The sequence below is a fragment of the Camelus dromedarius genome, chromosome 2 (assembly GCF_036321535.1).
Source record: "Camelus dromedarius isolate mCamDro1 chromosome 2, mCamDro1.pat, whole genome shotgun sequence".
Lineage (NCBI taxonomy): Eukaryota > Metazoa > Chordata > Mammalia > Artiodactyla > Camelidae > Camelus > Camelus dromedarius.
The window spans coordinates 100,883,418-100,900,922 of record NC_087437.1 but is presented as its reverse complement, the minus strand read 5'-3'; the positions used below and the strand labels follow the sequence as shown (position 1 = coordinate 100,900,922).

General features: G+C 35.6%; 1 protein-coding gene across 2 annotated transcripts in view; it reads left to right on the top strand.

The window, feature by feature from the left end:
* Nucleotides 1-17,505, top strand: part of TMPRSS15 (transmembrane serine protease 15) — a 106,932-nt gene that overhangs the window by 59,763 nt on the left and 29,664 nt on the right. For both annotated transcript variants that reach the window (XM_010977399.3, XM_010977400.3), the window contains 3 exons: nucleotides 301-441; nucleotides 8,695-8,805; nucleotides 10,113-10,245. In XM_010977399.3, coding sequence (XP_010975701.2) covers nucleotides 301-441; nucleotides 8,695-8,805; nucleotides 10,113-10,245 — 385 coding nt within the window. The remainder of the gene's footprint in view (nucleotides 1-300; nucleotides 442-8,694; nucleotides 8,806-10,112; nucleotides 10,246-17,505) is intronic.

Genomic DNA, 17,505 nt, shown 5'->3' with positions numbered 1-17,505 from the left:
TCTAGGGTAACATGAGCTTTGAACAGTGGTGCTAAGCCAGACAATATTGTGAGTCATTCATTGTTAAATCATAGAGGTATAGAAACCTTAATTAATACTAGAAAAAGTCATTGGGGAAGTTGGCTTTCCTAGAAGCATTGTCTAAAATGTAAAAGAATGTACACACTCACTTACATGTGGCTATTCTGCAGCGAGCCATGCTGCACGTTGCATACATCTGGAAGACAATTGAGGAAAAGGATCTATTTTCTTCGAGTTGAAGAATTGTCTCACTAATTATCTCGTTTTCCTTTGGAGCAGCTGTGTACACAGGGCCTGGTCCAGTAAAGGATGTGTTCTCAACCACCAACAGGATGACTGTTCTTTTTATCACTGATGAAGAGTTGGCAAAGGGAGGATTTGAAGCAAATTTCACTACTGGGTATCACTTGGGGATTCCTGGTAAGTGCACTCAGGATTGCATGTTGCCTTGTAACTTCTGGAGCAAAACCATCCAAACATACAGGACTTAATTTCAATGTTTGCATGCTAGTGCACTCATTCATTCTTCCTCATCTTAAAGGAGATTTTCTTCCTTTCAACCTCTTTAACCACTACCTGATTTTGTTCAAAGCAGCAATCCACACTGCTTTTTCAGCAGACCTATTTGCACTTCTCTGGTGTGGCAAGAGTTGTGCGTTTTGTTCCTTGCAGAGGGGCATTTTAAACTGTAGAGAGAGGTTCTTGGCACTGTAAGGAAGGAGGATTGGCTGTCATGATCCTTTTGCCAAGAACGTCTTGAGAGAACAGCAGGGAGACAGGCAAGTGAGCTGTTTGGATGCCAACAACGTCCAATTAAGAAATTAACATCATTAACTTCTTGGAGACAAGCCATGTAAAGACACTGCCATGGAGGATGAGGAATTTGATGCTGATATTTGCTGGGATGCACAACCTTATTACCCTGTAATTTTATAGTATCCATAACAAAATCAGCAGGAAAAACAAAATGGTGGCCTGCCTGCTCATCATGGAGATTATATATATATATGTGTGTGTGTGTGTCTTTTCATTCAAATATGCAAGATATGAAGCTACTCTGTATTCAACAGTCTGCAGAGAATTTTTATAGCTTACTGCTTCACTTGGACTATGATGATTTTAAATGCTTCTGTCCCACAACTTAGTGGTTCTCTCTAGGTACAAATATGTCAGGTAAACAGAACACACATTCCTCCTATGTTGACCTTTCCCTTCCATAGGAGATTGTGGTCAGTTTGTCTTTAGCCAGAATGTCTAGAAAAGAGGTAGTATTGGAGCATTGATCTTCATCTGGCCTATTATCTAATCCCAGATTTATCTGTGCAAATATCTGTCCCTCCATTCACCACCGGCCCAGGCCTTAGACTCCATCCCAGAAAATTGTACACTTCCAGCTTTGCTACAAATGTAGAAGTTGACCTGTAGCTTATCTACCCTCTGGCCCTGAAAATAAGTCATAAGAATTGTTATTATGCAAGCTACTTGGGTGGGAGTAAATGGTAGCCTAACCAACTTCCTGTTCTTCTGGATTTTGTGATTGGTCTTAGAAGCAGCTACTTATGATTTATGAGCAACACTGACAGGAATCAATCAAAAAATCAGTGAAATAAGCAAACAAAACTATGAAGGCCTATGAAAAAATTTACAGCACGAAAGAAAAGGAATAAAGACTTTGAGACTGACAGACAATTAGAATTTATCTCAAAACAGAGTACATGAAAAAGGAGAAAATGTAGAAAATATGATTTAAAATTATCTTAATTTATAAATTAAATTATTTGTTTTTAAATTACATTTATAATTATTTTTCAAAACAGCACAAAAGGAAATATATTGACATGAAAATATCACTGGATGTTATGTACTTATGTATATATGTGTATAAATATAATGGGTAACATATATAATGTATATAAAATCAGAAACATAGAAGAAAAGTAAATCACTGCCTTGGAAAATGTTAATCAAGACAATTTTGAGACTACTATTTTGAATTGAGTTACTAATTCTATCCCTATGTTCATCTATGGGCAGAGGAATTTCTTATTGAAATTCTACCACTACTAGATTATTTTTTCTGATTTGATCAGAGTTTTTTGTTAACAGTGGAAACTGCATGATTTTTTGGTCAACTGCACACTGATTCAAAGTCTCTGGCACCAAAATACCACATTTTCACAAAAATGTTGCACAAAAGCATGATCAAGAATGCTAAAACAATATATAAAGAGACAGAAAAATGTGTGAGTCTGTGATAGACATGCAGGAAAAAACACCAACCCACAAGCTGAAAGTGATAGTCATTCAGAAGGAAAAAACCCATCAAAACTAATATTGAAAGGTATAGTGGGGGAAAAAAACTATATACTTTCTAGACCAGATTAAAGTGACTGAAAAATGATACAGTCTTATCGTTTATTGTAAAAAAATTTACAAGCAGAAATCAGTGTTATAACATTTCCTATTTGAAATTTTAAATTTCCATAGGAAAATTTTTCAGCACATTTTTAAGGAAAATAAATAGAATCACCTTTCAACGATGTTAAAAGTCAGTCCAGCTATATATTTTAGTCATTTTCTGATGAATATTTAAAAACAGTGGAGTGGTATTTCTAAATTTTTGAGAAGAAACTTACACAGTAAAAAAAAAAAATGTATAGGCATTAATATCCCTTGTATTTGAATGCAATAGAATTCTGTGCTCTGTTCTATAAAGCAGCAAAAAATAGAGTAAGAAAATACCTAACAGCAATTCTCTTGGAGGGAAGGGGCTCCCAACTTGCTTTCCGAGAATTTCGTGCAAGGAATTTTTGAAAGAAGTACTATATTTTTAAAGAAATGGAGATGAATAGAAAAACCGTCTGAACTAATGAGATAAAAAACTAAGAGCTCTAACCAATAAGGGAGTGAATTTATTCACGAATCCAAACTACTGAAATAATGATTGAGCCTTCCACCATCTGCAAAAGTGAAAGCATTTTGAAATGAAATTTTAGAGAAGTAGTAGGTCTTTAAATCAATGTTTTAAATAGTAAATGAGAAGGGAAGAAAGAGGTGGAAAGAGAATAGATCGTGGAAAAGAAGGTGGCAACATCTCTCCCATCAAAAATAATAGTTACTGGCTTTAATAAGAAAAGTATGCTAAGCATTTTGAAAAATAGTACAAGCAATTTCTATTCAAGATAAAAGACAAAAGAACTTAATCTATGGCTTCCAACACAAAATAGGTGATTTATGGTGTAGATGTTTAGATTGATTTGCCCTTCGGGTAGATTTTAGTTACTGTGATTAGTATTTAAGCATAAATCATTTAGAGAAAATTCCCTTGACTGAAGCTAGAATGGAGTCTTCCATGACCATCACTGTGTGCTGAATACACTGGGAATGCGGTTTCATGTTCCTCTTGGACACGGGACAGATGCTGCGGGGGAATAGAAAATAGAGTGATTGAGTCATCATCGGCACAGTCTTCTCCCAGGGAGATTTTTACACCAAAAGGCTTAAAAGCAATTACAGAACCAGGGAGTTGGCAGTGGAAGATAATCACGCTGGTAACAGAGAGATTAAGCACACAGATCTGTTTATATTGGTGCTCTGCTTTGCTGGTCATTTTAGGAGAAAAAAGCGTAAAAGGCACAGCATCCATTTTCAGCATTTATGTGCTTTATTTATCTTCTGAGATACTTTGGGGACACCTTCCAAAGCATTCAGTTGAAATATATGTCTATTGTATAATGTATTTTTGTATCTCCTTTCTTTATCTAATTTTTAACATTTTATTTACACTAAGGTATATGAAATACAGATTTATTAAGATCATTCTCCTATACATGTCCCCGTATTGCACTTTTCTGAATCTCAGAGTCTTAATTTGGAATTCAATTGTGCTTATCAGGCAACTGTGGAAGAGGTGGCTGATTACATTTGGGGGTTTGGAGCCCTCCCCAGATTGAGTGGCATGTGCCTTAGAGATCAATTCAGTTCCATTTCAAACCAAGCATATGCTGACTAAATGAGGCAGGGCTATGGGAGACTTCATAAAAAGGAGATGGAGAAATTCAATTCTTAGCAATATTTCTTTCCCTTGCTCTCACCATGGGCACAAAATGATCAGAAATAAGACATTAGAGGCCACAGAGAGTTAAACTTTTGGATTAAAGTTTGCTTAATGAAGCTGAGCCGTTATATGTTGCAAAAAATCAGAATCCAGTTCATGTATAGGAAGGAAAATTTTGAGAGAGTTTATTTACACTTCTCAGAATTTGACATTTTTATTCAGTTAAGCAAAAGTGATTATTTTGCCCCATTCAGCATTTTTTTATCCAATACATTCATCTTAGAGAAATAGGTTCATTTTTTGATGTTCATAGGGGATAACCCTAATCACATTGGCTAGAGCACAAAAATGAATTAGTTTTCAGATATTTACATGTTTCCATTCATATTTTTATTCAAATATTTAAATTTTCATTCGATGGATATGTGCTTTTCCAATTAAATGTAGCTTGGTTATACTAGTAAAAAAGTAAAATTATTAATAAATTTATCTGTGATTAAATTATTGGCATTAAAAACTCATTTTTACATAATGATTTTAACAAACTATGAAAACAAAGTAATGGGATAATTTAAAAATAACTGGTGGTGACTAACATTCTATAAGTATATTAAAATATTTGATTATGGATACATAATTAGTCTGTTGACTTTCATAATATATATTAAATATAGAGTTAAAATAAATACGTAAATTTAAACACATGTATACCTAGTTTTAAGTATTCCTGTTTTCTAAATGAAAATTAATACTAGAAAAATTAAAATATAAAGTCAGTTAAAGCATTAATGCTTGCCTGTAGAATATGTGCCCATTTATCATCCTTCTAATCTGGTTTAAAAATATGCATTTGTGAAATAAATTGATAATTACATTTGCAAGAGTCTCCCTAATAGCATTATATTTGATATATGTAACCTGTTTCTTTCATCGGGTAAAGATTTATGGAAACAACTAGGCCAGCCATGCCTTGCTTAAAGTATTTTTTTATTATTTAAACTTGGTAAGAATGAAAAAATATAGACGTTATCAAAGTTTACAGTAACGTATACAAATAGCTCCAATTACTGTTGTACGATACCCAGAAGAAAGGATTAGGTGTGTTTTTTTGTGTTATCTGGAGGAGAAAATTGCACAACAGGCATTTGGAAGAAAGAATGGCAACTTCAAAATATTAATGAAAAGGAAGATTTTTTACTAATTTTGCTGCTATAGATAAAATTGATTCTGCATCCAGTGTATTCATATTGGTATACTAAATACATTTAATTTTTTTAAATTTATTCTTATGATATACCCAAGACATAAGTAGTATTTTTTCTTATTTGACAGTCAAGGGGATTGAATCTCTGAAAGATTAATTTATTTGCCCATGATCAAAAATAAATAAAAAGAAAATGGCTAAATTACAGATCAAACCAAGATCATATAATTCCACAGCTTATGTTTTAACTACCATTCAAGTTCAAATAAGTAAATTTTTTCTTCATAAATCATAGAATCCATTCTTATTTTTCAAATTAATAGGGTTACCGTCAGTCAACTGCCTTATTTAAAAATAGAGTTTTTGAAATCATACTTTTAAAGATTTCTTTATACTGTGTCAACTTTATTACTAAGGTTCATACTGATTTTTGAGGCATACCACTCATTTAACATAAATTAATTCACTTAACAGCTAACAAATATCTACTGATTTTCTACTGTGTGCCGGGCATTTTGTTAAGTCCTGGGCATACAAAGATGAAGAAACAAGGTATATGGGTGTTACAGCTAGTAAATTGCATATTCAATTTGAAGAATGGACTCAATGAGAATATAAACAGAAAAAGCTTTATTTTCCTCCATCTACTTTATTCTAAACCTCTCTTTTTGCTCCTGGATATTTTAGGCAGATCTCTTCACTTTTCCAGGTTATGCGATTTTCTTAACCGGGTAATTAAGACTCTCTCTTAGGTATTAAAATGTACAGTCAAATATAGCACCAAAACTTTAATATCATCTAATTCAAAGCTTTTTTTTTTTTTTTTCCAAATCTCCCAACTCAGGCACAAATCATGGCCCGAAAATTTAAGGTAGAGGAGAGTGAAAATACTGTCTTTAACTTCTCTCCCACTTTCTTTCCCTTCCATCTTCCCATGGCTTCAGTTTTGGGAGAAAGGCCAAAAGGAAAACTCTGTCACCACCGTAGTTTTCTCCTGGCTAACAGTGTTCCTGACCAAATGCTAACTCATGTGCAGAACAGAGTTACGTGTTCCTTTGAGTGTTCCTTTCCCCCTTCCCCAGGACTCCCACACCATACGCACGGGTAGTACACTGCTTCCCCTTGTGATGTCTTATAACTCTGCTTAGTTCCCAATCCCCACTCACCAGCCTCCATTCCTGCACTTCTTTGTCCTGGAGCCAGCTTGTCCTGACAGGCAGCTGTCACTCCATTACCCTTCCAAGCGCCCACATGGCCGAAAGGAAACTCACGCATGGCCCTGGACATGGAGAAAATGTAGGTTGTCTCTACCGCCCCCTTCTCTCCTAGACCTAACTACCATCAAGGAAAGTTCCAGCCAAATTTCTGACTTTTAAATTCATTGCACAGGATGTGAATACAAATCTTTATTGATATAGCTATCTGTCCCCAAACTTAAGGAAACTAAAGTCACCACCTCACATGAAATTTTTCACTTCACTTCAGTTTAGTCTGGTATTTTTTAAAAAGCATATCATGAAATCAACTTACTGGATTTTGCCCAGCATTCTTGTTATGGAACAGAATGGATGGAATTGGATACAATGAAATGGGATAGAATGAATGGAATAGAATAGAATAGAAATAATAAAACAAAATAAGAGTAAATTTTAATTTAGTTACACACGCATGCACACTTACACACACATAAGTATACACATTGCTGTGTACCCTGGAGTATGATTCAAAATATATTTTTTACTGCAGTTACAGTTGAAAAGAAAAGTCTGAAAGTGCCTGTACTAGCCCTGTGTAAGTGGCAGTCCTTATGCCTCTGCAAGGTAATAAATGTTCAACTGGGGAGTGAGAGTACAGCCTCCCTTCTTTAAGGCAACCCAGTTGGGTTCTTTCAGAGAGCCTAGAATTGGTTCTCCTGGGGCATCCCTCACTTGCTTTGCTGGATGGCCCCTTCCTCCCGTCTTCCACATGAAAACACTCCTCCTTAAGTTTCCTATGTAGGCTTTTTTAAGAAAAAACTCTAATCATTTTTGTAATAGCTGGAAAAAAAAGTGATAGCTGGAAATTTATAGTTGCTAGACTAGTTTTGGTAATTTTTTTAAGTATTAGTATGGCTACATTTAGTACCTCTCTTTAGAACATAACAGTATTTGTCAGTGCCCTCAGATTTGGGACAACCACCTAGATTCTAAAACAACAGAAATGATTCCTTACAAGTGCCATTACATTTGGTCATCATAAATTGAGAAAGTCTCTATGGAGATGAGTACCATTTGTTTTGGAAACCATTTTCACTTGAATTGTGTATTCATGAAAGCAGTATAGTAGTTAATGATTAATATTCACTAACAGTTTTTAAAATACAGGTTTCCCTGTTCCTTTTTTTTTTTTTTTTCAATTGCTTTTGCTTCCCCGTTATTATTGTCCATGTGCCACTTAGGGGAAGAAACTTTAAGCCTCTCCATATCCAACTACCATTTCCTTTCCCAGGGGACCCAAATCCCATGTGGCCCTCAACAGAGATCCCAGTGTCAGCACTTAGATGTCCCTCCCAGGCCATAATCAGAAAACAACTTGAGGGAAGCAAATCCTTCTCCTCCAGGGAAACTAGGGCTGTCCCAGGGCACACGTCTTTAAGAATGAACAAACATATCCAGGAAACATAGTTCTCACTCCCTTTGAGCAATGAATATGTGTCTTTCAAGTAGGCCTCTTTTGGCACAACTCAACCTCTGGCAAGAACCACCAGATCTACTCAGTTCCTTCCTTGTCCAGCTTCTTCATTTTCCTTCTGTGTCTTCGTGTCCAAGCACATTGCCATGACTTCAGCCTTGTCCTACTAATTTGGAACTGCATCCCTGTTTCCTTTCAAGTCACTGCTGCTACAGATCCCATTTCTTTAGACTACTTTTTCCTGCCTGACCATGCTTTAATTCAGCTCACTGTTTCCAGCCAGGTCCAACTTTGGTCCCTCCAAATAGCAACTTCTACATTTCTGTATAGTAATGGTGTGGAGGTATCCTTTGGACAGTTAAACCAAGAGGTCTCTTTATGCTTGGATAACATTCCAGTGGTTGTCATCTGTATGTTCATTTGGGTTGGAGATGTTTTATTGAAGAGAGACTAGCGGAGATTGTGAGAGAGGAATGGGACCAAAGCCATACCCTGCCTCAAAGGAGCTGCTTAAGCTTTTAGTCACACTCTTCTTTCTCAAGCCACGTCTCTGGCTTTGACAGGACTACTGCGGAAGCATTCTGAGCAATTAAGTATGTAATCGTATTCGGTATCAAAGCCAGCATAACTTTGCACTGTGGCAGAGAACTGGGGTTTAAGGAAGCAGAAGTGGGATGGGTACTCCAGAATTGCCTATTTGTCATTTCTTTATCCTATACAATGCATATTATTTCCCCCACAGAGCCTTGCAAGGAGGACAACTTTCAGTGTAAAGATGGAGAGTGTGTTCCACTGGTAAATCTCTGTGACGGGTTTCCACACTGTAAAGATGGGTCAGATGAAGCACATTGTGGTATGTTTTCTTTTTAAGAAAATACTGCTTATCCATTAACCTCTACAGTTGGATTCTACAAATAAGAAAGGAAGATTAGTCCTGTAATTATTAGGGCAGATTTTGGTACTTTTGGGTTATGATCTCCTGGTGATTTCAGCACCTCTGTCTCCGTCCTGGTTAAAAGGAAAGTTAACATGCAGACCTTTGTTTTTGTTTGTTTAAATTTGACGACTTTTAATAACTTTAAGTCTAGGACAACCCATATGCAGGAAGAAAGCACGAAACACCACAAAGAGACAACAGCCCACACCAGGCACATTAGCACCATTCTTACTAACTGTTCTATTCTGTATGTTGCCTACATACAGAGGCACCGTTATGCTCATTGATAACTCACATTCTTAGACTTAATCCTTTGCATTCTTGATTCTTCAGTATCTACTACTCCTCCTGCCTTGAGTCTTCGATTCAGTCCTACTCCAAATCTCTATAACATTATGAGAAATGGCTAGTTTTACTCCGTCCTACTTTTATTTCAAAGAAAATATTGAATGCAACTTCTTATGTGCCACGCACTATAACTGAGTGCTGTCAAACAATCTTAACAAAGTTAGAATTAATTCTACCTCAGCCACGGGAAGGTTGAGGCTTGGAGAGGTTAAATGGCTTCCAAAGTTCCCTATAAACACCTAGTACGGGCTAGAGCTGTGTTTTCAACCTAAGTCTGTCTAATTCTAAAGTCAATGCTTTTCCTCTTTTTATAAGAAAAACAAGTAAACAATTAACGTTCACTTACAGAATTACAATATGGTGTCTGTGGATAAAACTACTGTTGGTGATGTTTTAACTGTCTGATAAGCCAGCTTAGCTTGGCCCAGTCCCTACCTGGCCTTAACACTCTATCCAAAACAGTTGTAAGATGGAAGGGAGGATGATGGAAAACAAATAGCAAAAGAAACAGGCCAAAGAAAATAGTTTCTGGGGAAAGAAGTAGAAAAAAAATGCCTAAAGTTATCGCTGAACTTGAGTTTTCCTTCTTTCAAAGACTAAGCTTACAAGCTATGCTCTTCAGAAAAGATTTACTTTCTTTTTATTTGCTGTATTGCATATCTCTGCCCTTTCCACTTTTATACTGATATGAAAGAGCAAAATTCAGCCTGCCAAATTTGTATTTTTCAACTTAAGACTTCCAATATACCCTTAATAAAAAATACAGCCAGTCTCTAAACTCTAAATGTTAAGAACATTGCATGTTTAGTTTAGAGTCATTTTTTACTTTTATCAACTTAGGTCAAAATGACTCCATCTTGATCTAATCTCTTTAGTGCGTCTTTTCAATGGTACAACAAGCAACAGTGGTTTGGTGCAATTCAGAATCCAGAGCGCATGGCATGTAGCTTGTGCTGAGAACTGGACCACCCAGATCTCAGATGATGTTTGTCAGCTGCTGGGACTAGGGTAAGTCATTCTACTCTGCTCTCTTTTAAATTATTCTCAAGCTTTTTTATGGGTCTTAAAGTGGGTTTATTAAGAAATTTAAAATTTCTGAAAATTATCTATTTAGAAAATACACATATTCAAAAGGAAGAAAATAAAAATCTAGCTTAACCCCATTCTCAAAAAACAAGCACAGTTAATAGCCTTTTTATAAATATTACATAAATACAAGGATATAGTAATAATATATTATAAAATTACACAAAATATCATATTATGCTCTGTTTTTTAGCCTACTTACACATGAACATTTCTCATAGCATTAAATATTTTCTATAGATTATCATTTTTAAGAAAATGAAATATTCCATTTTCTGCTATATGGTGTAATATATATATAACTAATTGCAAGTGTACTTTAGAGAATATGCTTTTGCTGTATCTTCGCAACATGTTTATAATAGTTCTTTTGGGAAATTTGTAGCAGTATAATTGTGAGAAAGCATATGCAAAATTGCAAGACTTTCCCAAGAAGGGTGATGCAAGTGATAATTGCATGTTATGGACTCACCAAAACTTTATTATACCTGCCAATTTAATGTCATAATATATTACATCAAATATATAAGTTCATCATATTCATTTTTTTACCTTCCCATCAATCTCAAAAGTGATAAGATGAAAATGGGAGGTAATAAGTAGTGAGGATTTACTTCTTTTAAGTTGTATAATCAGTCCACTCTAATTCACCATTCTGACCCTTCGTTATTCATGATTTTGGAGATCTAACCAAACGCGGTCAGATGTGAACGTTTATCACTTATAGCACTGTATCATTACCAGGCTGGCCTGTCATATTCAACTACAAAGTCTGTAAATGTAAGAACCATGTCTATTTTATCATTGTTGCATTGCTAATATCTAGACTTACCTTTGTCTCAAAATACAGGTGCTAAATAATCTGTTGAAGTACTAAATTATTCGTTATATAAAATATATATATGTATAAATATATATCTAACTAAATATATGTTAAAAGTATACATTTCTATATTTGTCAGTTATAAATCATTATAATTTCCTTTCTGTCCTGAACTGGAGAATGATTTTCTAAATTATTTTAAAAGATTACATAAAATTACAAAGGAAAATAATTTAAGTCCACATGCACACATGCCCCCAGCATTTCCCTGTTTATCTCAACTATTCTTAGTTCATCAAAATCAAATTTAATAGCTTTCCTCATCAGGGGACCTCTCTCTGATTAATAATTCATATAACAGTCTTCATGCTATACACAGATTTTTAAAAATTGATTTCAAAATGTTTATTTTCTAACCCCCAAACCTATGTTCCACTAGAAATAACATTAGTGAAGTGTTTCAAAGTGTTTTTTTTTTCAACCCAAAACATTATTTTCCACTAAAAATAATGTTAGTGCAGTGGTTAGGTCCTGGTGTCGCCGTAATAGCTGTTTAATTCCCAGTAGACTGGGAGAGTTAAATTGATTACTAATGCCAAGATAGTACCTAACCACCACATACAGATATTTTACAATAAGAAAATTTGTTGAGGTCCCAGTCGGAGTATCAGAAATGCTCCATAACTTCCTGCAATTGGATTGAGAGCTTTCGACTCCCTTTACCTCCTCTAATGTTACCCATTCAGAACAGGAACTCCCCAGCTCCGAGTCTCATCCAAGTGATCTCAGCCTCATCAGAAAGGCAATTCCTATCAAGATCCAAGGGAGGAAGTGAGTTTCGTCATCCAGTATGTAAATCATCATCAATTTGGTTTAGGTATATTAGTCGGAAAATTCCTGCACTTTATATATATTTATCCCTTTAATTACACATTGCAGTTTGTGTTCTACCAGAAACCCTTTCAACATGGGGGGCTTTGAGACATAGAGTCTTGGAGGAAGGTAGGTCGTAGGGAGAATACTGTTTTTTGATGAAGAATCCACACAACACTGAAAAGGACAGTTGTTTATCCTCACTTCAAGTAAAGCGCTGGGTAAGTGGCTCGGATTCCAGATTCCTACCTTAATGTTGACTTCAGTTCAGTCGTGAGTTCATACAGCTGCGGCCCTTGGAAGTCGTTTGTTTCCCCTTCTAAATCTGCCAATAAAACGGAGGAGCTATTTTACAAACTGAGAAACTTAGTAAAGTTTAGGCTGAGGAGATTGGTTACTTGACATTGTGTCCCCAGCTGATGAATCCAAATGCCCTGGGTGACTGGGCTCTTCCTGCACAGGAGCCTGTGGTCCAGTTCATCACCTTCCTAAGCAATCACTATATGATTAGAAACACAGGCATGCTTTCCATTGTGGTGTTCCCTAGAGGACGTATGGGGTTAAGATGAACCATTTACAAAGATCAAAATGATCAACATCTTCTTTGGCAGAAATGTTTCTTAATGCATTTGAATAAAAATAAAATATGATAGCATGCTATTGACTCCCGTTACATGAGAGAAGATATTAGAAAGGAAATATTTGACTTTATTAACAGTTGCTAATATAAATATATGATTTTGATTACTCCAGGTCAGAAATCAAAGCATTGGCAATCATATTCTATCTGTTCTTCAGATAAATAAGACATGGTTTTGGCTTTAAATGCTTATGTGGTACAGATAGTCACATCAATAGATAATTGCAATATAATGTGATAACTACAACGTGCTATAGGAGAACCTGTATGCAATTCGTGCATGTCAGGGAAGGCTCTCTAAGACAATGGCTAGTCCAGTGGCTTGCGCCGTGTGGATGACAGCCAATTCCACACAGCTGTATACGATCTATTTACATGTTTTTCCCCGCAGCCAGATTTTGCTCTCTGGTTCACTGACCTTATTTCTTATGAATCACAGTCCTTCCAGATGGAGACCGGGTCAGAGAACTAAATTTTTTACTGGGTGTAAAGCTAGTAGTACATCCCACTGCCTTCGATACAGTATTTTTGATAAAGGTCAGGCGCTTGCTTTCTTCAGAAATGAGTCAGGTCATCTCTGCAAAGACTTTAATCTGTGGGCCTGCACTTATTACATGGTCTCCATAGAGCTCTAGTAATTGAAAGAAAGTTATAGCCTTAATGAGAATTTGCCTAGACTGGTGCATGGTAACCAAAAGAAAACTTAGCGAGTTTAAAATGATGTGTTTGGTACAGTGGAAAGTAATTTAGGAGTCGATTTATTAAAAAGGCACTGGAGTCTCTCAAGATTATTTATGCAGATAGGGCACAAAATGCAGTTCCCCACAGATTCTGGTAAGTCATATGAGGCAGATTTCATCAGCCTTCCCTTTTTTAAATGAAATATTTTCATTCCCTGCCACTTACAGCATGCATAAGTAGAAGGTACTTTGAATAACATTTTCATGTCTCTGATCAAAGTATGAAAGAAAACATTTTATACTGATGCAGAAATAATCGTTAAGGAAACTTAGAGTAGTGATTTTTAAAATGAGATTTCCTAGGAAAGCACACCACCCTGTTACTAACCCAGTAAATGACCTATGCGGTTGATTTGCCCCGCTAAGCCAGTAAAAGCTAGAAGTCATCAGGGTCTGTATAGCTGCACAAAATTTAAGAAATACTAATGTTTTTTTTAAAAAATAGAGCTAGATATATGTATCCCCATCAGGCAGTGCTATAAGGAGCTGGTGCTCATGTTTAAGTCCCATGATAATCCTGTTCTAGGTATCTTCTGTTCAGATACCAGAAACATCACACTGACTCTCTTGTTCTGAAACCCAAAACAAGAAATGGAATTCCTTCAAGGTTCTTCCATTCCAGAGGTGTTTTGAAAATGTTGGTGGAGAATGGAGGGTAAGGGGTAAAATTTTTTTTAATTAGTCTTACAAATAAATAGAGCATGATAATTTAACTTCCTGTATAAGCACCACCACAGAGTTGCATTCACAATTCAGCACTGAAAATAGTTTTCTGGGAAACTGAAAAATGGAACCTGTGCTTCAGATGAGTTTAAGAAATTGGTGGACAAATTATGTTCTTGTTCATATTTTCTGTCAGTGTCCCCAGCTTTTCAGCTATGTGGGCAAAGCCTTAACAAAACTACAAAAGTATAGGAATTAGGTGAAAAAAATATAATGATGACCTTCAATTCTGAATGATTTTATTTGCTATCTTGACACAAAAATAGGTAAATAATATTTTCTGGTTTTTTAGTTTTAATATTTAGTTTTTTAATTTATAAGTTCAACACAAAAAGGAAATTTTAATTTTATTCTTAGCTATGTTCCTGGGGAGGGATGGGTAAGGCAGTGGGCTGGTGGGGCAGGGGCAGCTGTGGGCAAGATCGTGGAAAAAAATTTTTATTTTACTTGGTTTAACTGGCCAAGCTAAGAAGCTCACCATTTGCCTGAATTACAATGTATAACTCTGATTTTTTTTTTCCTATTTCGGAATTAGAAATGCATTAATTAAGAATAAGTAAAGAGAAAATAATTAATAGCAAACTATAGTCATCGTATAACTTCCTGAGAGTAATCTTTAATAGGCTTATTATCTAACAGGGTTGGGGAAAGCACAGTGGTTGGGTAACTATATTTGCTATGAGCAAGGGAGTGAAAATAAGAGAGCCACTGATTTGTAATCCAGGAGCTAGATCGGCAGCTCCCAAACCTGGTGATACGTTAGAGTCACCTGGCTGTGGTCCCAGACATTCAGACTCGGGGCGGTCTAGGTCAGTGATTCCCACTGTGTGATTTTAGAGCTAAATTTCTGCATCTGCAACACCTGGGATGCATGTATACAAATGCTCGTGCTGGAACCCCACTTCAGACAAGCTCATCAGAAAGTCTAGAGCAGGGAGCAGCAATCTGTTTTTGAACAAGCCTGTCAGGCGATTCGGTTGCTGGTTAAAGTCTGAGAACCGCCGTCAGGGTGGGTGTCCTTAATCTTCTTCTGTGTGTCATGGACCCTTTTGGCAGTCTGGTGAAACTTACCAACCTCTTCTTAGGTACATATTTTTAAGGGCATAAAGTAAAATAGACATAATGGCAAAAGGAAATTCATTACATTGAAAAAAGTTATCAAATTATTAAATTACAAGTTATCAAATTATTAAAAATACAGTATGGTATTATATATGTCTTTATTAAGGTAATAAATACGACAGACCGGTGATTCTCATGATTACTCTAAACCAAGATGAGAATAAATGATACTTTTGATGTATGCAGTAACTGCAGTGTGACCTGAAGATCTCTGTCATTTGTTTGGGTTGCAAAATTATAGGTGTTGCTAATAATACTGTGGTTAGATGGAAAGCCTATATTTCAATTAGAGGTTAATAAAATAAAGTGTCATTATTTTTCCTCCAACTATAAGCCCCTTGCATGTTAATCATGGACCACTAGGGGCACTGTAGAACCCACACTGGAACCTTGGCTGGAGTGAAGCCCAGAGAGCCTGGGTCTTTAAAGATAAGTAGTTGTCTCATGTCAAAGGAACCTGAACCTTTGTGTACTTGTTTCAGTAGAAAACACACAAGTTATACAAAACGTCTCTAAAGTTTGGCAGTTTGATTTCATCTGGTATTAAAAACAAAGTCAGAGGTGGGCATAGTTCAGTGGCAGAATGTGCGTTGAGGTCCTGGATTAGACATCCAGTACCTCCATTAAAAAAAAAAAAAAGTGAAAATGAAATCAAACGTTTTTTTCCTACTGTAATCAGATTTAAATGCTTTATGTGAGGGCATCTCTGACTTAATCCAGGGGATTTCTTAGCTTGTCATTCTGACACCAGCCTATTTTAACTTCTCAGGAAAACTTCTTCCTCCCAATAGATCAAACACAATTAGAGAGTTTCAAAAGACTACTGTAAATAGGACATCATTAAAAGGGTATATACATATATACATATATATCTCCATGGCTAAGTTTTCACCAAACACAGGCTGGTATTAATTGCTTGCTTGGAAAAAAATCATTCCCAATTTCTCCCACTATGTATTTGAGAACATTATTGGGACTTAAGGAACTCGTTTATTAAAATGTCATTTATTTTATTAGAGAGAAATCTCTTTAATTTTGACTTACACTCTAATTTGTAAGAGTTATGTGGCAAGGAAATTACCAAGAATATAATTATACATACAAAGAGTTAAGAAAATTGGTCAGTTGTGACTTATCTACCAATAAATTTTCTACAACATAGCTATTTAGTCTCTAAAAATCTGTTACAGAGTTCGGGGGGGGTTGTTTAATTTTTATTCGTTTGTTTCTTTTTTACTCAAAGGCCATTTTTTTCACTTAAAGTTTGTTACGTAAAAACAACAAAAAATTACGGTTTTCCCCAAACTAGAATATCCTCCACCATGCCCTTAAATCCTGTTGTTTGGGAAGGTGGAGGGAGGCTTCTAAATTCTAAAATAGAAACAGATAAAGGCAGGAAGGAAACTATCACCCCCTGAAATGAATAACAAAAGTGTTCTTGTTCGTTCTGCTTCCCTTCTGAAAACTGTTTCCAACTGATCAGCCTGTAAAAAACTAATGCTGTATATTCTGTGAGCCAAAGACAATTTTGAATAAAATTGATAAAATCTAATGGAATAACATACTTTTTTCTCCTTTCCTTTAATTTTCCCTTCCTCTTTCTCTTTTCTATTTTCTTTCTTCTCTATGTTTTGTTTCCCTCCTCATTTCCTTAGTCCCTTCCTTTTTTCCCCTTACTTCCTTCCATTCTCTCTTTTCCTTGCACCCTTATCTTTTTAAAAGAAACTGAGGTGATTTATAACAGAGTATATGCAGTAAGATTAATAGAATAGTGATATAAATAAGGTCCAAAGAAATAAGGAGGTAAATTGATAAAACATGCAAGGTCAGCATAATTACTAATAATTGTGTCTGAGATTCCTTGAAACTGATGACACAAAAAAGGAATACACTAAAAATTGCATAACTTTAATTATGAGACAAGATAAATAGTACCAATTCTATGGGGAAAACAGATTTTCTTCTGACATTAAATTCTAAAGGAAATTTTGCATGTATAGTCTTACAAAGTAATAATGCATTGAAAAAACATGCGCCCTGAGAACACGTCATAGTAAACATGGAGGTTTAGATCATATGCCTCTTATTCAAAAATAAGTAAACTCCAATGGTACTGAGAAAATAATGTTACAAATGAATCAAGGATATACTACAAAGGATTAAGATTATTTTGTCCAAGATGCAATCCATGGAGATGCTGCCTCTGACAATCTAAGTATCACTTCCCTCAGCTGCAGTTTTGGTAGGAGATGCCAGGAGTT